The 23178-nt window shown below is 32.9% G+C and overlaps 2 protein-coding genes and 1 pseudogene across 3 annotated transcripts; 2 read left to right on the top strand and 1 right to left on the bottom strand.

Moving 5' to 3' along the window:
- Positions 1–1622: 1622 nt before the first annotated feature.
- LOC125216702 (putative glycine-rich cell wall structural protein 1) lies at positions 1623–2694 on the bottom strand. Its single transcript, XM_048118465.1, has one exon. The coding sequence runs from the start codon at positions 2588–2590 to the stop codon at positions 1919–1921; it is 672 nt and encodes a 223-aa protein (XP_047974422.1). The 5' UTR covers positions 2591–2694; the 3' UTR covers positions 1623–1918.
- An 11363-nt stretch (positions 2695–14057) lies between these two features.
- LOC125209978 (probable small nuclear ribonucleoprotein F) lies at positions 14058–16441 on the top strand. Of its 2 annotated transcripts, none has more exons than XM_048109558.1 (5): positions 14058–14208; positions 15088–15175; positions 15316–15353; positions 15843–15907; positions 16161–16441. In XM_048109558.1, the coding sequence occupies exons 1-5, from the start codon at positions 14203–14205 to the stop codon at positions 16228–16230; spliced, it is 267 nt and encodes an 88-aa protein (XP_047965515.1). In that variant the 5' UTR covers positions 14058–14202; the 3' UTR covers positions 16231–16441. The 2 variants fall into 2 exon arrangements, with proteins under 2 accessions (XP_047965515.1, XP_047965522.1); XM_048109565.1 differs by lacking the exon at positions 14058–14208 and adding an exon at positions 14657–14765.
- An 853-nt stretch (positions 16442–17294) lies between these two features.
- Positions 17295–22300, top strand: LOC125190514 (annotated as a pseudogene).
- Positions 22301–23178: the final 878 nt, after the last annotated feature.

The following is a 23178-nucleotide window of genomic DNA, read 5'->3' as shown; positions in this document are numbered from 1 at the left end:
ATATAAGAGAGAGTAAAGTAATTGATGGAATAAAGTAAGAGCGATTAGATGTTATATCTTTTGTTAAAAAAGGAAATGACTCAACTTTATTGGGACGGACTAAAAAGGAATACGACTCAACTTTTATGGGACGGAGGGAGTAGTTATCATATATCTAAGAATTTAAATTTAACATTTAAAGTTCAAATATAATAATATTTTAGTTTTTATTTAAGATAAATAGTATATAATGTGCATATATCATTAGATAATAAGTAAAAAACCATTTAAAAATATGAAATAGTTTTTTTTTTTTTTAAATAGTGAAAAGTTTTAGATACTAATATTGTGTATGTGATTTTTATTATTAAGATAAAAAACACAGCAATTACTATTACTATTATTATTATTAAATATAATTTATACATCTGGAAATATACAAATATGTGTAAATAAATATTTTTTAAAATAGTGTAAATTTGATGTGTCAGATTTAAATTTTAAAAAAAATTCCTCCGGTCCATATTAAAAGTCCGAATTTTTCCATTTCGTTTGGTCTTCATTAGAAATCTCATTTAAATTTTAATAAAAATGGCAATAAACTTTATCATCACCTTTTCTCCTTGTTACTCTACATAAGTACTACTACTACCATTGTGAAAACATTAAATAAAGTCAAACAATTAATAACATACCAACTAAAGTGGGACCTAATATACCTCTCGTTTAATATAAAGTCAAATACCCCTTATTTAGAAATGAGACTTTAATGGAAGTAAGATTTTGAAACTTGCCGCTGGTTAGAAATGAGACTTAGTTGGGAGCACAAGTCAGAATGCTATTCAACTATAAGAGGAATATAAAGTTGAAAAAGTTTATTATCTGTCCATTCCAAACGGTAAAACTCAAATGTATACCCTCAAGTGATTTAGTGGTATAATAAATTTTTTTTTTGAAAAGAATCTAAAATATGATTAATGATAATTCAAAGATATATGGTGATATTCTTTCAAGTTGAGGGACCTAAATGTTCAATCCTCATTTTTAGGGACCAAATTTGAAATTCCCTGAAGTTCATCAAACTTAAGTCTCCCACTTAAATTTTTTCGATAAAATTTCCAGCGGCAACAATAAACTTTTATTCACAATAACTTTATTCAAAAGGTGTTATTTTGATTTATAATAAGTGTACATTTATTTTGATCATCAAGTTTAGCTATATCGCTTATGACTTGGGACAATAGTTCAATTTCGTGAGTTAGGCGTCATTTTTTCAAAACGTTTTATAATGATTATGCCTCTACCTTAATTATGTCTATGATATTTGGAATCGCTAATCTGTTAATTGGAATTTAAGAGAAGGTCATAACAAATTAACAACTAAGTAACATTTCATAAATGGTAGTAGGATTCATTGCTAAAAATCACTATATCTGTACAGTACAAACTTTAAACTTTACAATTTTAATACCACATTTTGATAATGATGTAAACTTTTTCTTGAACAATCGGATTCTAATATGTTCAATATTTTTATTGGCTATACAATGTTAAAGGATGTATTCCATCAAATTCCTTGATTTTTTTATAAATAAAATTACAAAAAGAAAAAAACTCAGAAATTAGAATTTATTGTGCATGTATAGGGAAATATCATTGCTATTCGAAACAAGTACAATAATATCATAACATCAATAACATAAATTACAATAGAGAAAGATAAGATAATACATGTGCATAGGTCCTCACTAACATAGGAATATGATAAAACCATGCAACTTTATTGCTAGAGATACTAAAATCCAGATACCCCCAATTATGTGCAAAGAAAAAAACTTCTTTCCCCATTATCTCATGATTGAACGAAGCCTTTCGAAGAAAAAGAGAATGACAGAGATGCATCCGAGCTGCCTAAAGTAACATAGATAGATTTTTTTATTTAACCTCCACGGCCACGTCCGTGTCCCGATCCGGATCCCGAACCGGACCCGGACCCACTTCCATACCCGGATCCACTCCCGGAGGCACCCCCGCCTCCGCCACCTCCACCACCACCTCCTCCTCCACCACCGCCTCCGCCACCGCTCTTCCCACCTCCACTCCCATACCCACTCCCGCTCCCGCTCCCGTACCCGGACCCGCTCCCCGAGCCACCAGCCGAGCCACCACCGCCCCCGCCACCGCCGCCCTGACCACCTCCCCCGCCGCCACCGCCTCCTTTCCCTCCCCCTCCACCCGACCCATACCCGGACCCGTATCCCGACCCATACCCGGACCCATATCCTGACCCGGAACCACTAGCACCTCCGCCGCCACTACCCCCTCCTCCGCCGCCGCCACTACCGCCGCCTCCGCCGCCGGCATTCCCATAATACTCCCCGTCGTCGTCATAGCCTCCGTATCCCGAGCCACTCCCCGAGCCATATCCCGAACCATACCCCGACCCCGAACCACCGTCCGAGCCTCCTCCCCCACCACCACCACCTCCCTCACCGCCGCCACCGCCTCCGCCGCCGGCCTTAATGCTTTTCCCGAGCCTAGCTCCAATTGCAATGTCCACAAACAACATTACTAACAATGCCGCAGCTAAAACATTGGAATTGCGTGCCATTTTTTTGAAAAATAGCACAATTTGTAAGAAACAATGATTTTTTTGTGAGCTCTTGTAATTAAGAGTTTGTAATTGTTTTTTTTTTAATGATGATGAATTACGTTGAGGCATGAGCCCTATTTATAGGAGTGGGAAATTTTACTTTTCGAAAAGTTGCATGGGTTTCTAGTATCTTCTTTCGATCGAATTTAATTATTTATTTATTGACATATTGAGGAAATTATTAACGTGTGTGATGAGATAGTGACGTAGGTGGGTGGTGCGGTGGTGGTAGACTCTGACAAATTTTTATATAATTAAATTAAATTAAATTTTAGGTGAAAACAAATTTTATACCATTTTTTTTTCAAAATTCATAATGTTTATTAGTAATACACCTAGAATACAAATTGATTTTTGAGTATTTTCGTAGTTTTATTTTCGACATGTGACATGTAAATTAATTACTGTGTTATCAGATAAAATCTTAGCTAATGATCTCTATTATCTCTTGAGATCATTTTCATTATGGTGGAAATTGATGAAAAGATTACTTTAAATGTTGAGGATTTGTTTCCTTGTTTATTTATATGCTGATTCACTTTCCTAGATTAGAGTGCGTAAGAGTCCTATAAATAGCTCTTCTTAGAAGAGCTAGATATCTGAAAAAATAAAGTGTATTCGGACGGTATGAACGTACGTAGGCCTCTTCGGAGGATTGTTCTTCTTTTATATTAAATTTCAGTTCTTGTTTTACTTTCGCCTTTCACTCCATATCATTTACACACCCACCTAAATAATTTGAAATAATATTGGCCTCCAATATTTTATGCAAAATTATATACTACTAATTATTTTTTTAGTTGATCCCGCCTTTTGACCATGAGGCCAAAAGCAATTCAATGAAATGCTTCAAATTCAAGTATCACACTTGAGTTTTTTCTTCCCTTTTACAAATAGATAAGAAAGATTCATAGTTGTAATAATAACTTTAATACCAATGGTTACTTTGATTCATAACAAATGTAACACTTCTAAATGAGACATGAATCAGTTCTGGTTCAGATGGGATCCAAGTTGGCTGTTTCATAAGTGAATCATAACTCTGGTTTGTTAATTTATTAGTAATTTAGATTCGGGTATGAATTGGATTCGAGCTAGTTGTTTCGTAAATGAGTTATGAATTAAGTTTGGTTCAGATTCGGGTTTGGAATTGGATCAACATGTTTAGTTCAAATTGAGACGAGGTCAAGGTCCGGGGTTGGGGTTGGGGTTGGGGTCAGGGTCGGATCCGGGCTGATCCAACCCGTACGTAACATGTGGTTGCACGTAGTGAAGTGTTTGATTTTGAATTTTGTACCCACAAACCAAAAGGGATTCCCACTTAAATTCTTTCACATCTGATTTTGACTATAGCACTCCAAAGCTACATTATACTACTCCATAAATCTTCCTTTTTCACCATATTTAAATTTTTATATCCATGACCCACCAAAAAGAAATAGAAATGATAAAATGGAAAATCTTATATTTCTAGAAGCTTTTTTACTACTCATGGTAACTTGTAAAGCATATACATATTTCTTAGGATAAATAGTTCTAGGAAATATTTATAAAATTTGGTCAAACTCATCCTTAATTTTTCACTTAAAAAATCATAAAATTTGAATTTATTAGCGGTTATTCTTCATAAGAAAATACGGTTGTCGAACTCTTCGGTGGTAGCGACCATGTATGACTTCCCAGATGTCATACCATATACTATATACATTTTCACCAAAAATTGTCTTCATATATGATTACGAATGAATCCAAAAAACATGAATTTTTCGACTGATTTTTAAAGACGTTGAACTTACAACACAAGCCACACAGCTTGCCAAATTGCAAATCGGAATTGGTAGATATAAACTTGAACTTTTAAGAAAATTTTAAACCTCATAAAATGTAGTACTCCCTATCTATTCATATCATGCGTTGGTATTGTGACACATGACATTTCTTGATGGACATATATGTACGAAATTAAGTTCACATATATAATCATTGTATAAGTTGATTTTCATTGATTAAATTGCAATATGTTAGTGTAATATTTTTTTTGTCAAATAAATATTATCTCAAAAGGTCAATGCCTCGTACTAGTAAAGCAACGTGGATGGTCATCAATCTAAGAATTATCTTTGATAGTGGTAAGACTTTTTTACAATTTCTTGTTTTTATGCGTATCCAAATCAAGCCACATTTTTATTATCCACCAATAAAAAATTAACCAATGGACTTTGTAATTTAATATCAATAGTATTATTCGGCATCTAGACCTAATTATTGAATTGAAAACGATAAAGAGTTATCACCAAATATATCATGTTCTTATCCCATAAAAATATATACATATAGGGATGTATTCAAATACTTTTCATATCTTTTATCCCTTTTCCTTCTTAATCCTAGCCCCACAATTTTGTCATCTGACGGTTAGATTAGTGCCACGTGTCATTTAATAATGCACATTTTCATTCTAATAATGCACAGCGGCTAATAATGCAACATTATAGACTAATAATGCACATTTTCATTCTAATAATGCACAGTGGCTAATAATGCAACATTATAGACTAATAATGCATTGGAGTGATCAATGTTTAACTAATTTTAAGTGTATAACTAGAGAACAAATCTCAGCCACACATCTTAATACTCTAAATTAATCTTATGGCTTAACTATTTTTATATATTTTAATTAAAAAGTAATTAACAAGGGCATTTTTGGAAACCATAATCTATGGGAGATTCACGCTTCATCCAGATTCACACAAAATCATCCAGATTTCGGCGACGCTCTCCTCCGCTCCGCCACCGATAAACCTCCATGCTCGCGCCTCACCTTCTCGTGCTCCTCTTCCATCTCCTACAACTTCATCTCCATCTACGCATCACCAGCGTCTTGCGCAACAATAAGAGAATCCTCTTCTTCCTCGACGGAGTCCATCGCTTCAATATGGCGCAACAAAACTTATGCAGATTTGCTACAATCTCCATCGCTCACGCTCTTGTTCATTGTTCAACAATCACATCTTGCAAAATCTTCATCTCAAGAGCTGATTTCCTCATCTTAATTGTCGATTTCACGAACTGCTATATCACTTTTCATCGCAAGAGCTGATTTCTCCATCGTCAGTTGTTAATTTCACGATCTGCTATATCAATTTTCATAGCAGAGCTGATTTCTCCATCTCTAATAGTCGATTTCATGATATGCTAATTTAGTATTTCATCGCAAGAGTTGATTTTTCTATCTCATAAATTTGTGAGACGATCAAAGATGGTGCACTGTAAGACAAAATTGGTTCACTTTACCTTCATTACAATTCACTCGTATAAATGCATATGAAGCATTTGTTGATGTTAGTATATAATGAAATATGTTTTGAGTGCTTAAACATGTAATCACAATATACTACACTATAAAGACAATACACTTCACTCTAAAGACAGTATACTTCACTATAAAACCCATACAAAATCGTACACACAATATACTTCACTATAAAGTCAATACAGCTCACTAAAATACGATATACTACTTCATTATAAACATGCATCACAAACATTTCACTCTAAGCACATTTTACTTCACCAAAATGATAAATTAGTGCACTATATGCATGGATCACAAACACTTTACTCTAGCCATTGAATACTTGACTCTAGCCATTTTAGTGAAGTATATTAAACATATAGTGATATATATTGTGCATATAGTGAAGTGTGTTTTGAATGCCTTAGAGTGTACTGATTTTCCATTTTAGTGAAGTATATTGAGTATATAGTGATGTATATTGTGCACATAGTGAAGTATATTCTGCATGCGTTGTAGTGTACTGTTTTTTCATTTCAATGTAGTACATTGAGCATATAGTGATGTATATTGTGCATAGTGTACTGTTTTTCCAATTTAGTGAAGTATATTTGAGCATATAGTGATGTATATTGTGCATATAGTGAAGTATATTCTGCATGCGTTGTAGTGTACTGTTTTTTCATTTCAGTGAAGTATATTGAGCATATAGTGATGAATATTGTGCATATAGTGAAGTATGTTCTGCATGCCTTAAAGTGTACTGTTTCCATTTTAGTGAAGTATATTGAGCATATAGTGATGTATATTGAGCATATAGTGAAGTATATTCTGCATGTGTTAGTGTACTGTTTTTTCATTTCAGTGAAGTATACTGAGCATATAGTGAAGTATGTTTTGCATGCCTTATAATGTACTTTTTTCCATTTTAGTGAAGTATGTTCTGCATTCCTTATACTATGAACCAAATATTAATGTAAAATATGAACAAACTATTTAATGTAAATGAACTAATAAATTTTACAGTGAACAAAAGAGACACATGTTATGAATTATATCACTTTGTACAATTGTTCATGAAATTTGTTGAAGTTCGCAATCATTTTTTCCACATCTATGTCCATATGTCTACTACAATCTTCAATCATAGAAGCCAAAGTTTCATTCATGATCTGCTTCTGCTGTTCTATGTCTTTCTCTCCGTCTTTCATTAAGTATACCTGCAATTTTCGAAAATGTTAATAACATCATTCGTTATAAAGGCAAAACAATTCATTGTAAACAATATATACATCACTATTAGCATAAAACACTTCACTATAAACACAATATACTTGATTCAAATGCCAAAATGGTAAACTCACAATATACTTCACTATAAACACAATATACTTCACTCTAACACTAGAATACTTCACTCTAAGCATGTTTTAATTCACTGAAATGGAAAAACAAAGCACTTTAAGCATGGGTGACAAACACTTCACTCTAACCATGAAATACTTTACTTTAAGCACATTTTACTTCACTGAAATGATAAAATAGTACTCCCTCCGTCCCACAAAAGATGTCACACTTGTGGGACGGCACGGGATTTTAGGAGGTTTTGTTTTGTGTGTTAAATGGAGAGAGAAAATATAATTTTTATATTTATGTGAGAGAGAAATTTTTCCAAAAAGGGAAATGTGACATTTTTTGTGGGACAAACTAAAAAGGAAAGTGTGACATCTTTTGTGGGACGGAGGGAGTACTCTATAAGCATAGATCATAAACACTTCACTCTAAGCATGAAATACTTCACTGTAAGCACGTTTCATTTCACTGAAATGAAAAAATAGTGCACTATAACAGTGAAATGAAAAAATAGTGCACTATAACCATGTATCACAAACACTTCACTTTAACCATTGAATACTTCACTCTAACCACTTTTTACTTCACTGAAATAAAAAAAACTGAGCAATATGAGCATGGATCGAAAACACTTCCCTCTAAGCATGGAATACTTCACTCTAAGCACGTTTTACTTAACTGAAATGAAAAAATAGTACACTATTAGCATGTATCACAAACACTTCACTCTAAGCATGAAATACTTCACTTTAAGTACGTTTTACTTCACTGAAATGATAAAATAGTGCATTATAATCATGGATCACAAACACTTCACTCTAACCATTAAATACTTCACTCTAAACGCGTTTTACTTCACTGATATAAAAAAACTGAGCAATATAAGCATGAATCGAAAACACTTCACTCTAAGCATGGAATACTTCACTCTAAACACGTTTTACTTCACTAAAATGAAAAAATAGTGCACTATTAGCATGTATCGCAAACACTTCACTCTAAGCATGAAATACTTCACTTTAAGCACGTTTTACTTCACTAAAATGATAAAATAGTGCATTATAATCATGGATCACAAACATTTCACTCTAACCATTAAATACTTCACTCTAAACACGTTTTACATCACTGAAAAGAAAAAACAGAGCAATATAAGCATGGATCACAAACACTTCACTCTAAGCATGAAATACTTCACTCTAAGCACGTTTTATTTCACTAAAATGAAAAAACAGAGCAATATAAGCATGGATCACAAACATTTCACTATAACCATGGAATACTTCACTAAAATGAAAAACAGAGCAATATAAATTAATGATGCATCATATACTTTACTATAACCATAATTTGATTCACTGTGAAACATAATATGACTCCATGTAGAGTTAATATACTTCATTCATATGTCAAAATAGTATACTCACGTTTCTACATTTTAGTTCATTGTAAACTGAAATGAATAAGCATAATATGACTCCATTGTCAACCTGAAATGCAAATAAAATCGGTAAAATGAATCGTTCCTATAATAAATATGTCGACGAACATACGTTTACGAATTGAAGGCATTAAGTATGCTGAATCGAAGGCAACGACGGAATGAGCAACCAAAAGGAGGCGACAACAAAGTGAATCAAATGAACTTTAGGCGCAGCTGAAGAAGGCGGCGGCGGCGGCATAAAGTTGTCGTTTATGAGTGAGAATTGGTTGAGAATTCGAGCAGAAGAGAGAAATCGGTGCAGAGTCGATGGAGAATTCAAGCGAAAGCGAAGAATTGATGGAGAATTTGAGCAAAAGAGGGGGATCGGTGGAGAATCGATGGAGAATTTGAGCAGAAGAGATAGCGGGCAGAAGAAAATTAATCTAAATGAGAGGAATTCAAGTTCTAATCACAACTTTGTTTGTTAAATGACTATTTTACCCTGCCTTTATATAGTGAACTAATTCTTGCTTATAGTGAAGTAATTTTTTGGACCAATTTTCAAATCATATGCTGAATTTCAACCCTTGATTTCTTAATCTTGTGGTTGAAATTTGTTCTCTAGTTATACACTTAAGGGGAGTTTGCCCTATATCACTACTATATATATATATATATATATAGAGTCCTATTATCCACAAATCCACTCTTAATGACCGAACCACCGAACCTTACCAAATTAGGGCTTTTAATAAATTATTGGAATGAAGTATGTGTAGAAGCATTTGAAGTCCTACGGGAATGAAGTAAAAATCTTATCCAATGAAGTAATAACGTTTCTGAATGAAGTAATAAACTCACTTGAATAAATTGCATTTTTAAATGTTAATCAAGCAAAAACCCACGTCAATGAATTTGAATGAAGCATATGTTGAATCATTTCAAAACCTATTGGAAGCAAGTAAAAACATGTTGTAGTTTCAAGGTATTACGTACAGAATGAAGTAATAAACCTATATAATGAAGTAAAATGGGCTTGTAATGAAGCCGAAAAAATTTTCACAGCAGCACATCTCATCAAAAAAACTAGATCTAATGGCCCAGATTTGGTCTCTAGTTCGGTCTTTAAAATTGGTTCGACATTGATCACAACTATATATATATATATAGGGGAGTGATCAAAACAAGTATGTGCTTAAATCAAGAAATGCAGCCCAAATCTTGACCCTAGGATTAGATGATCTAATGGTCAATAATTAACCAAAAATACGGAAGGTCATAATTAAGCATTTTTAGGTCATATTATAAGATTTGGGTTTATGTCATGTTAAGATCATTTTAGGTCATGCTTTGTTAGCATGACCTAAAAATAAACTAACTATGACCTAAAAATGCCCTACGTATGACCGCGTTCTGCGTTTTTGTATTTAAATCTGGTCTTCATAGATCAAAACACCTATATATATATATATATATATATATATAGGGATGTGATCATATCATAACCCATATTTATGGTGATAACCTAATAACCCTCATTTTATGGACGAAAAATATCATTTTATGGAACAGAATATCATTTTATGGAATAAAAGTATCATTTTATGCATGCTGAAAAAATATCATTTTATCGTGTATAAATATCATTTTTAGTAAAAATGATACTTTTGACCCATAAAATGATAGGGTTATTAAGTTATCACATAAATATGAGTTATGATATGATCGCACCCCTATATATATATATATATCGTGTTCTTATCATTTTCCTCAACCGATGCGTATAAAATAATTATACTAGTTTCATAAATTAAACCACAATTGTAAAAAATAATAAGTGGTGTCTAGTCTTATACTAACAAAACTATATGGCCATGTTTGATTGTCAGGATTCTGTCTGGGATAGTAATCTGATTCCTTAAATTTTAAATTCTTGTGTTTGTTTTGGTTTTTAATCAAACTGGGAAAGTAATCAGAATCCGAGAACAAGGAAAGTTAGTACAACTTTCCAGGATTCTGAATCCTAACTTTTCTTAGGTATTCTTTTTCCCAGTTTTAGGATTCTTACATATTTAAGCAATATAATATAGTTTTAATAATAATAATAACATAATAATAGTAATAATAATAATAATAATTACAATATTTTAAAAATAATTTAAAATTATAAATTGTACTTAATTTCACTATATAATTAAAATAAAATTATATAATTTAAATCTTATAATAAATAATAACTATTATATTTTATAAATTAATAATTAATCAATAAAGTCATAGTGAAATTTTAATTTATAAAATTTATTTAAGTATAATATTCGTAAATATTATAATTATAATATAATAATTATAATATAATATAATAATTATTATATTTATTATTATAATAAATGAGTACTATAATACTCCATGTAGCTATTATTATAATTATATTAATATATATTATGATGGATAATTCATATTTAAACTATCCATCATAATAATCAATATAATTATTATTATTTGTAATTAATTATTTATTAAATTTTTTTACATTATTTTTTTTATAAATAAAATAATAATAAATATATTTTTAGCTTGATATTTAAATTAAATATACATTTAAAATTTTGATATTTTCCAAACACAAGAAAGTAAAGTTACTAGGAATCATATTCTCGGGATTCATTTTCCCAGGAATCATTTTCCTTGCCAACTTTACTTTCCCGTCAACCAAACATGGCTTAAAGTCTTCTAATATGGGAATTTCCGATGAATTTTTAAGGAAAACAAAATCAAAATCATAGTACTCATCTAATCCGAGGATTTGATGTGAATTTCAATTCAAAGAAAAATAAAATCATATATAATCGAACTGACAAATAAATTCATAATACGAAACAAATATAGAATCATAATCGATCTGACAAATAAATTCAAGGATTTCGAATTTTGCACCACTCACTCCTCCCTCTCCTCACTCATACACACCAACCAAAATTCCTTGTCTAGAATGTGAGTAGGTTAGTGGGGCTTTCTTTCGTAAGCATGCTTTTGTTCATAAGTGAAAAAGGTATTGGGTTTTGGTATGAGTCTTCTATGTATGACAAATGTCTTCTCCAATTCCAAGTTTTATTTGTGTGGCCACATGCCTCTCTCTACCCATGCTTACTTGCACTTTACAGTTGGTAAATGCCATACATATATCTCTATATTATTATACAAATATGATTTCATATTGTGTACACATTATATGATTTTGATGTCACCCACCGATAAAAAAAAGTGTCACCCACCGCTCGATCGCCTATAAATTTTGCATAGATTAATTTCAAGGTTAATTATTCTTGGGCAGAAAATGATAAAAAATCAATTATTTAAGAATAACAAATGATACAATGGTAATGATCGAAATTTCAAGTCATCACAGTTGGTATTTTTTTTTATGCGTACATACGATATATATTCTATGGCGCTCCCACGACTAATTACCCCTTATCTATATGTAAAATTTCCATGTTCGTCCCATTCATTTGTCTTTAACATTGTCTCGAAGATAGAAAATCTGCTTCTCTATTTGACATTGTCTCGAACATTGTCTTTAACATTCTCTATTTGGATCCGCAACTACTATCGTACTCATATAACTGTATGAATATTGATTATAGAGTATATTTTATGTACACATTGTGATTTTGATGTTAACCACCAATGTATCGGCTTTAAATTTGAAGTTGAAATCAATTATAGTGGAATTCTTTGTCACACCATTATTAATTAATATAAGCATTTATGTGTTGATAGTATTTATCGAAATTGTTATTGCGCGTTTTCGATTAGTTCATTTCATTCATTGGGCAAATCAAATAAGGTCAAAATTGACAATTATTTGATCAATGTTTTGACATGTCTTAATCATATCTCTAATTGCGTGTGAATTTTTCTAAGTGTATTTGTTTATTGGTCATGGATAAACACATAGTTCGTAAATATACTAATTAATTATATGCAATATATAATTCATGACACGTTTTTTTCCTTCGTACAATTTTTTAGTCTTAATATTCATAATTTTTTCATTCAAATATTATGTTAAGTCTATCGTATTCAAATCAATTGATAATACGTTTTTCTGCTATCAAATACATTTGTTTTTCAGTAAAGTTCACAAAATCTGAATATGTTTTGTGAATTAACTTTGAATATAACCTTAGTAACAAACAACGTATATAGACAAATTTTTTGTATTGATCTAAAAATAAATAAATAAAATATTGTTTTTATTTTTTTATTTTTACTGTAGCCCAACTCACGAAGCTATATCGCAACAAGCCCAAACAATTAAACTGGACTAGGTTAATGAATGTCTTCCAAACTAGTAGGCTTGGCCCAATTGTTTTTAATATTAGCAATCCTTATTAACATTATTACTATGCAATAATATTGGATTTGGCAACAAAAATTATGATAATACAATAAAATAGGCCATTGGGCTTAACTTCAGATGCCAAAAGTGCAAAAGATAAAATAAAATTTTATAACAAATGGACTGTCATATATTGAGCTTTTTTTTCTTAATTAATTTTGGGCGTATATATTTTAAACAGGATTATATAATAATACTAGTTTGTTTTGTCAAGACAACGATAGCCCTTATTTCAGCTATATACACGGAGTACTATTTTCAATCGAGAAAATTATGAATTTTGAATTTGTTTGCAATTATCCTATAATGAAATTTTCGGTGAATATCTATCCGATACGACAATTGTAAAATTATAAATGAATATCATTGTTGGCGAGTTTAACGATATTATTAATTCAAATAAAACAAAGTTATTTAGTTAAAAAAAAGAGTAAATGCCAAAATTAGTCTTGAACATATGCTCATTTTATCATTTTGATCCTAAACTTTATCTTTTGAATTTTTTGGTCATGTACATATCAAATCGGATAACAATTGATCCTCCGTTAACAATTTCGTTAATATTTAACGGTCAACAATATTAATCACAATTTTGAACAATTACCAACTCCTAGTCATAACCACCCCCCTCAATTGCTAGAACTGCTAGTCCATCCCCACCCCCCTCCCCCGACCGCTGCCACCTCCGCACCTTCACCGTCTAGGATCAATATTCTAATTTAATTAAAATTTCGTTGATTGTCCGTTGACCGTTAATATTTAACAAAATTGTTAATGGATGACCAATTGTGATTCGATTTGAAATATACAAGATAAAAAAATTCAAAAAATAAAATTTAGGACCAAAATAATAAAATAGACATATGTCAGGATCAATTTTGACATGTATTCTTAAAACAAATACTACTGCTGCGAACAATATTACCATAATAAATCTAACTTTAAAAATTGAGAATCAGTTCACCCTAATTATACTCTTTACGATTTGCTATTTATACCCTTCTCCATATAAACTACGACGATACGTCGTCGGTTTCGCCACTGTCAATCTCCAAAACCCTAAACCCTCCCAGCTCAAGAGATTCTCTCCCATGGCGGTAAGCTCCTCTCCCAATTCTCTGTATTGATTGTGTGTTTGCGTATGTATATTCAGATCTAACCGTTCATGAAATGGAAGGCTAGAAAAAATAACGAAGAGGGCAAAAATCGGGGAGAGGGGTGGATTAAGTGTCTTTGGAATTTCCGTTTTCTTCTTCAGTTTTGTATGCTTACGATGTTTCGTTTTCATTTTTCTGATGAATAGCGTATTAATATACGAGATTGGGGATTGGTTTGAATTCTAGCTGTTGTGAAGAGAAGGCGACAATTCATGGGTTTCTGAAAATGCAGTGTGATTGAGCTGCTTAATTGAGTTAAATTATGAGCTGATTGAGTTTCTGCTCTCTGTTTGAAATGATTACATTTTTTGTTTAATTTTTTTGCCTTTGGAAAGCTCATTGTGTTTGACATTGAGGAGTTTTAACCCCAGCTGAACAATCAACTCGCCGATGTTAATGTTGTCTTTCGTTGCAGGCCGTATTTCGACTTATGGCTATTGAGTGGAAATGAGTTTACATCTTGCTTAGCACTGTTTTTTACTCCATACTTGATTTAGGTGATGTATGTATGTTTATACCTGTTCTTAAGTCGAGACTCTTTTAGGTTAATTATGCCCAAAATACTGTTTATTCCAGCTTGTATCGTAAACTCAGTATTTGTTCAGTTGCTTTAAAGATAAACCCCATGCCAAATTACTTGGTAGGAGTGAAAGACTGCCGATTTTCTTTTCGGGTTTTGTTTGCATCGTTCTTGGTTTCACCAAGTCAGCATTGGCTTGGTCCATTGTGTCAACTTGATATAATATGCATAGATATATCTGTGGTATGGGCATAATGATAAGTTTCCTGTTCTGAAATATTTTTGGTTGTTGCTTGCAGACTGTACCTGTTAACCCCAAGCCTTTCTTGAACAATTTGACTGGGAAGCCTGTCATGGTCAAACTCAAATGGGGAATGGAATACAAAGGTTACTAAAGTTTTAGGATTGATTTTTCTGATAATATGAATACCTCTTCATTACTCTTATCTTTTCTCCTTCGTATATTGAATATTCTGCATTCTTATATCACTGAGAAGAATAATTTTCTATTTCTGTTTGTCTTCCAGGTTTCCTCGTCTCTGTGGATTCATACATGAACTTGCAGGTACCTAGTACTGTATTAAAACGTCAACTTATAATTTGCTACAAATATTAACTCACAACAACAGTACTTGATACGGATTTGGATATGATGAGAAGTATGACAATTACCTAGCTTGTAGGTTATACTCTGTCATGAAAATGTATGTTCTGTTTTGTTGTGTGGAATGTTTCTGCAGTGGGAAGTGGGATCTTCCTTTCTCACCAGACAATTAGTAATTCCCTGCATAAATTCACTCCCCATCTAAATGAATGTGAATTTTGTTGGGCTAGTTTCTGCTTACATTTATTCCATGAAAAATTTGAAGCTTCACTGTTATAAACTTATGTTATGCAAGCATTATATGTTTTTTATTGAACGAGAGAAACTGAAAAAGGGTGGAATCTGTTGGTTATAGCCTGATAGTATATTATCCCATTGAGTGATTTACCTTAAAGCTGTCAAAATTGTTTGACAAATAGCTGTTTAATGCTCAATTATATGTTTTTGTAGCTTGCAAATGCTGAGGAATACATTGATGGGCAGTGCACTGGAAGCCTTGGAGAAATCTTGATCAGGTTTCATTCATCCTCTCCAATCACCTTCTAAGTTCTTAAGTACATACAGCATTTTTCGATGAAACTAGATTAATATACTCCAAACGAAAAGGATAACTACTATTCCTTCTCGCTTTTCATAGAATATACATCATAGAATACCGTGTCTCTTATCTTCTCACACAAGCATTTGCCACGGCTGGGCTTTAAAAAGCAATAGTAGTTCAGAGAAATATGGTTAGCTGATGAAATCTTTTTGGGCCATCTTGTGCAGATGCAATAATGTTCTGTATCTTCGCGGTGTGCCTGAGGATGAAGAGATTGAAGATGCTGACCGTGATTAGTCCGACCAATTGTATCATCGTATGCCTAATTGAACTGGTGTTTGATCTTGCACCTGCACTTCTCCTAAGTTTCTATCATTTGTGTAGTAGTTGTACTTGACATGCATTCTATCTTTGTTCATGTAAAATTTATGCACATGAGCTGTTGAAGTATTTTGTTTTAAATTTGTCTCAGATCAGTAAACAAAATTGAAAAAAAGACTTTGAATTTCGTTGGTGCATTAGGGTTCGTTATTATTCGGTTGAATTATTGGATAAAAATTTTATTTGACAATTTGAATTTTATTTTATGTGGAATTATGCAAAAACTTGCAATTTTGTGAAACTTAATTACCCCACTTTTGAAAATTAGAACACTACACACCTAATTTATGCGTATGCCCAAAGATCATGTTGGGAATGTAATAAAAGTAGAAAATTGCGTGTCGTGAGAAAAGTCCAATAAATTCGATTTCCTAATTTGTCCTTCATAATGTTTGTAATTTACATTTGTTTATAAGGAAAATAATATATTAATCAATTAAGTCATTGACATAATAACCAATTAACTAATTGATGTAATTGTTGAAGCCATATTTTTTTAATTAATCATAATTTGGAAATTATATTCATACTCTCAATAAGTAATAGAGAACATAAAATAAACTTATTATTATTTAATAATTACATTAAATTTTCTTATTATTAATTGATAATAATGTAATAATAATAATTATGGTTCATAGTAGTAATTTAAACATAATCCTCACAAATAAATAGGCCCAAAGGAGTAATTTGAATTATTCAAATTCCATAATCTAGCATTGTTTTAAAAGAAGCATGATTGTAATACATAATAAAATATTATTCTATATAAAAGAAACACATTTTCTAATTATTGTAGTACTACTATGTATGTAGATTGTTATGAATGATGATTCACATTTCCAAAATAAATTTTTCAGATATGAAGAAGATATAGAAATGAAACCATAATTAAAAGGAAAATTATTACCCAAAAGACAATTATAGCCATTTGACTTGCATCAAGTTATCAAATTCTTTTCTTATTGTTTAGAAAAAAATCCCTCATCCATTAAAACCAGAGCTCAACCGCTTTGTAAATTTCGGTTTCGTCGGTGCCTCGATCTGCTCTATTTGTCCGGCTCGAGATCGGGCGATCTCAGCCGTCCGATCTCTCTCCTCTGCACGGATCCGATTTCCCTACCTCTCTCGTAAGGTTTCTGCCGGTTTCGAATTCTAATTTTTTTGATCAATTTCTGTTGTTTTTTGGCGGCATTTCATGCGATGAATTTTGCTTTATCGTTTTGATAATTGCGAATTGTTGAGCTATCATGTGCATTTTCGAAATCAGAATACCGGAAATGAGCGTCGATCATGAGAATTTTGAGATTGTTATATTTGATTTTGATTAGTGGCTGGATCTAATTAATCACAGTTGTAAGTGTGCTTTGGATTTTGATGACCGTGTATGAAGTTAGTCCAGCTGAGTGTGCTGGTTTGAAATCGAATTAGAGTCCGCAGCTGAATTGGAGTATTCCAATTACGACTGTACACTGCGAAATTGAGAAATTAGAGTTAACTTGCGATTGAAAACTTCGTGAAATTTGTTGATAATTAATCGAAGATCATTCATTTTCTTATATTGTTTGGAAAATGTAACCAATTTTACTATCTACTGAGTTATAGAATTGGCAAGCTGCATTTTTAGCCTCAGTACTAAATAGCTATACTTGCTTTCATTTTTCGGTTCTTAGTCTAGAAAAGATAGCTTATTATATCCGGCAATCAATTTGCTAAAATTATGTGCACTACTGTAAGTCTGTAACCAATGCTTGATTTTTCTCCGAACTTACAATTTTTCTGGTGTGGCAGGACACCTGCAATGGTAATGGACAATCAAAGTTGGTATTTGGATTTAAACCATGAACAGTGGGCAGCGCTACCGGTAGATGGCCAGCGGCCTCCTGCTCGGTACAAGGTGAAGTTACCTAGAAAATTGAACTCTCTGGACTTTCAACTGTCCTTTTCCTGGTTTAAAATTTTCTACCGCTTTCATTTAATCATTTTATTGAAAAAAGCTGCAAATTTGTAAACGTTGATTGCTATTTACAATATTTTTAATGCACTTTTTCCCTATATATATTTGTTCTTGCCTTACAGCATGCTGCAACAGTATTGGGAGAGAAGTTATACATTATGGGTGGAAGCCAATGGTAGATACCTATCTGATATACAGGTATTGCTAACTCTTCGTTGCTTACAACTCATGAATTTTTGTTTAGGGCTTATGTTTTATTAATTTTTTTGGCATGAATTTAGGTGTTCGATCTGAAAAACTTGATGTGGTCAAGTATCAAACTGAACGTGGAAGCCAATGATGATAAAAGTACAGATGGTGCCAAACTTGGAGCTTTCCCAGCAACCTCGGGTCACAGCATGGTAATCAGTTTGGATTTTTCATCTTCTATGCATTTTATATGCCCTCCTCCTTACCATTCATCATGGAGTATTTTATAATTTTAGGCTGTGAGCCATGATAGTATTGAAGTGATATTAGTTTATCTTTTAATATATCTAATTGATCTATAGAGTTAATTTCCCATCTCCAGATTGTGTGGAATGGAAAACTTCTTCTTCTTGCTGGCCTCACAAAGGAGAGTGGTGACACCGTCGTAGGTTCGTTTTTAAGATCTACTATGCTAAGCTCTTGATCATGCTGGACTAACATTTTTGTCTTTGTTTAATTTTTTTTTTCATCCAGTACTGACTCTTATGTCTTTTCTATATGCTTTGTAGTGCGGTTCATTGATCTTGAATCATACACTTGCGGTGTTGTTGAGACCTTCGGAAATATTCCGGTAAATTGATTCTTTGATTTCTCATTAAAAGTTCCGTCTTCTTCATATTAGTTTTCCCTTCATCGACTAAATGTGCCCCTTGTTTGCTAATATGAGTCATGTGGATAAAACAAGGTTTATGTACATTAGTTTATAATTTTCTATAAAATGTTTTCTTGGGAGTTCGTTTTACCTCAAAGATGTCATTATTAAGTGTTCTTATGGTGTTTCATTAGGCAGCTCAGAGTGGACAATGTATGTATGTTTATTTTTCCTTCAGTGATGTAATTGTTAGGTATTATCATGATATTTCATTAGGTAGCTCGGAGTGGGCAGTCTGTTACACAGTTTGGCTCTAAAATAATCATGTTTGGTGGAGAAGATCGCCATAGACATTTACTAAATGATGTTCATGTTCTTGATTTGGAGACAAAAACATGGAGTGCTGTTGAGACCACGTACGCTACTTTATCTAATCAATGCGTTACTGTATCTACTCAAACTGCTGATCTCTATATACATTTCATCGATGAATTCCAATTAATATTTGTTTTTTACTTTGACAGACAGACACCTCCATCCCCTAGATTTGATCATGCAGCTGCTCTACATGCAGATCGCTATCTTTTCATATTCGGTGGATGCTCTCATTCAGTCTTTTACAATGACCTTCATGTGCTGGACTTAGAAACAGTGAGCCTACCTTCTTCTTCCATTATATTTCTATCCATGTTGATCCAGCCTCGGTAATGACATGCAAGCAAACTTTCCCAATTTTCCTTATAAGAAGTAATTAACTGAGTAAATAGAAATCCATATGCAAGTGAACCTTTAGCATATTGCTTCTTGGTTGAGTTTAGTTTTTCCTCCCAAGGAACTCCTTTTACTGTTTGGAAAGTCGTAAACTAAATCAGGTTGTGGCCAAGTGTTGCTCTGTGCTTTGCATACATGGAGTTTGTTTTCAAAACATTTCTATTTTTTTAATCATAAATGTTCATATGCCTATTTATTTGTTTCTTGTTACATTCAAATGATATCTTTTCTTGTTAAATGTATCTCCAAGTTCTGTTAGTTTACTGCATATTTTAGGACTACCAAACAAGAGTAATGGGAGAAATGATTTGAAACTCATGTGACTCGACTAATTTTGTTAATTGCATATGTTGTCCAAACCATTGTGGGACTGAGTTACATATTTCTTCTTATTCCCACAAGGCAACTGTAGGTAATTTTTTTGGGTAATGGCGGATGAGGAAACTGCAACATGTCCACAATATTGGCTTTAAAAATTAATATAATAAAAAGATCCTTACTTATTTTTTTAGACCTTATGCAATAAACTAAAGGCATTGATTTGCAGGAGGGGTTAAGGTCCTGGGATTTGTTTTCTTGAGTTACCCGATTGTTACTTGCTAATAAGATGAATATTAAATGGACTGCAATTCTTTTATTGTAGATGGAATGGTCCAAACCACAGTTGCAGGGTGATGTGGTTGCTCCTAGGGCTGGTCATGCTGGTGTTGCAGTTGATGGAAATTGGATATAGTTGGTGGTGGAGATAACAAAAGTGGTGGGTGAAATCTAATATAGGTCGAGTTTGTCATAACATTTCAATTTCCTTCTCACATTAGCCTGTGCTTTTTTTTTTCTATGAGTAGTTGTGAAACACACCATGTTTCTTGCAGGTGCCCTAGAGACCATTGTTATAAATATGTCAAAGCTTGCTGTATCTGTGGGTTTCTTCTGTGAAGGAAGAGATCCACTAGCTAGTGAGGTACTTCACTGGCTGTGTGTATTTAATTTGTCATATTGTCATTTGAGTTGTACCTATAGATTACTGAACTGGTATTCAATATATTTATTGTTTGCATGAGATTTTAATGTGAAATATAAAAACAGGGTATCAGCATTGCATCTGCATCACTTGGGAGTGAGAGCGTGTGATCACGTATGGTGGCTATAATGGGGAAATATCACAACGAGGTATTTTTTGTTATTGTACAAGTGTATCTACCTTCATACCAGGAGTGATTACAATTGGATCTTGGCTCATGCTTAAGATGTTGGTGAATTTGTCTATTTGTTTGTTTTACAATGAAGAAAAGTTCCATCTTTATATGCTAGAAGTATTTGTATTTTATGGGACATGTAAGTCTACCATGGGCCGGGGAAAATTCTTTGGAAGTATGACAAAAAATGATATATGAAAAAAATTAATTTATTTGTGTGGAAATCTTTATGTGTAATGAGGGGGTGTTTTGGCAAAGCTCTGGAGTCTTGAAGCATATATCTTTAATCTTAGTAATTTCAGCATGTAAATGTTTTTGTAGAATGCAATTTCTGTCTGTGCAGTACGGCAGTCCCCAACAGCCTATAAAAAATATGACACTCTTTAGTATAATTACTTGTATGCTTGAGGCTAGCTCTTTTCCTTCTCCCAGTTATCTTTGCTGTTGGGATACTTCTTCATATCTACCTTTTTTTTTAATCATTTAATTTACCTCTTTTGTTTTTTTAGTACTTTCCTTTCTTGTTTTCCTACTGCTTTAACTCAAACCAGTAGGTTTGGTGTATCCTTTTGGGGATAGGTGTTTGCTCTGAGGGTCAAACCCGGGATTATTTGAACCTAAGATTTTGCAATCACCAGCAGCAGCAGCCGCCGCCGCCCCTTACTACTGCATATGCCTTTGGGAAAACCTGAACTGTTGAATTTCAGTGAAAAAAAAGATTTGAATTCTAAGATAATCCCAGTGGATACCTCCCAAAAGGGTATCTCATGAAATTAACTCACTCAAAGAAGAAAAGAAGGCTTTGGAATTTTCACTTGTGAGATAACAGCGACAACTCGTATCAAGACAAAGATTGAAGAGATAAATGGAAATCATGCTGAGTTGTCCAAGGTTAGGTGCCAGAAAATTGTTTAAAACTCTTTGCATCATTGTTTCTGTAGAAAAAATATTTATCATCGGGAACTGGATAAGGAATTCAGCAGTGAAAGGGACAGCTTGTTCGGGAGAGGTCAAGATGTGCCAACCTAGAGGTCAAAAACATTGCCATCCTCTTCCTTTTTTTTGGGTCATGTCAACTCTGTTGAATTTGCCCCCATCTGCCGAGGATGACCAACTATGTTATGCTTTTTTGGAGTGAGTGATATAATAATTGTTCTCTGATTTCTGAATATCATATTTTCCCATTTCCAGGCACAAATAGCAGAGACAGAAGGTGCTTGAACATTTCCATCATTAGAAGGGGAGGTTCAAGCATTTAGGATGGAAAATCTACTTGAAAGTGATAGGAGCCCCAGAAGTCCAGAAGCAGCGACTGGTTTTGGAAGGGGGTTGCTGGATGTTTTGCTCGGAACAGATGAAGTTAAGGGATATACAAACGTGATGATTGCCCCACTGCAATCACTTGCTTGATGGAGTGAAATTTGGGACTTTTTCCCATTGTAGAATGTTTTCCGAAAACTATATATGAAATGAAATGGATTATCTTCACCCCATCCACGAAAAGCTTTGTTTCTCTTAAAACTTTTGGGAAAATCACAACCCTTTTCTTTTTTTAATTTTGGTGACTTTTTAAAAATTTAGATTCATTCATTTTGTCTTTACCTTCAATGTAAAAAATCCAAATAAAACGAATTTACAACATTATGTGCAGCTCGAATATACTATTAAGGTAGTTTTAACAGAGTTGAGTCTAGAACAACCTTTTATTACAGATTTGGACATTGCAGTCTTTTATTTTGGGGATAGTCTATTTATGATGACATGATATTTATATAGAAACACACGACTGATTTGAAAATTCAGATGAAGATTCCTCCCACTGTGAGTTCAGGATGCTCTTAGTCATCGCTAATCTGAGGGCATCTGCTGCTTACTCTGTGATATCAATTGGGCTCTCTCTGTGAATTTTGCCAGCAGCAGACCTGGGTATGGCAATTGATGAAACTGCATCTTAATGCCATGGCGCCACTCTGCGTAATTTTCGATATAGTTTCGGATTATTATAATCATGTTTCAGCAGAAGGGATCGAAGGGTTTATCCAGAATACCTTGGCTAATGAATTGGATGACTTGATCTCTTGCTGACCCTATCAACTGCT

The sequence above is a fragment of the Salvia hispanica genome, chromosome 1 (assembly GCF_023119035.1).
Source record: "Salvia hispanica cultivar TCC Black 2014 chromosome 1, UniMelb_Shisp_WGS_1.0, whole genome shotgun sequence".
In the NCBI taxonomy this organism is placed as follows: Eukaryota; Viridiplantae; Streptophyta; class Magnoliopsida; order Lamiales; family Lamiaceae; genus Salvia; species Salvia hispanica.
The sequence above is the reverse complement of the archived record's forward strand: the minus strand, read 5'-3'. Positions and strand labels throughout refer to the sequence as shown.

Coding starts and splice junctions, on each gene's coding strand:
- LOC125216702 (XM_048118465.1), bottom strand. CDS start 2,590: ATGGCACGCAATTCCAATGTTTTAGCTGCGGCATTGTTAGTAATGTTG.
- LOC125209978 (XM_048109558.1), top strand. Junction 15,176..15,315: donor ATGGGGAATGGAATACAAAG/GTTACTAAAGTT, acceptor TTTGTCTTCCAG/GTTTCCTCGTCTCTGTGGAT. Junction 15,908..16,160: donor CTTGGAGAAATCTTGATCAG/GTTTCATTCATC, acceptor CATCTTGTGCAG/ATGCAATAATGTTCTGTATC.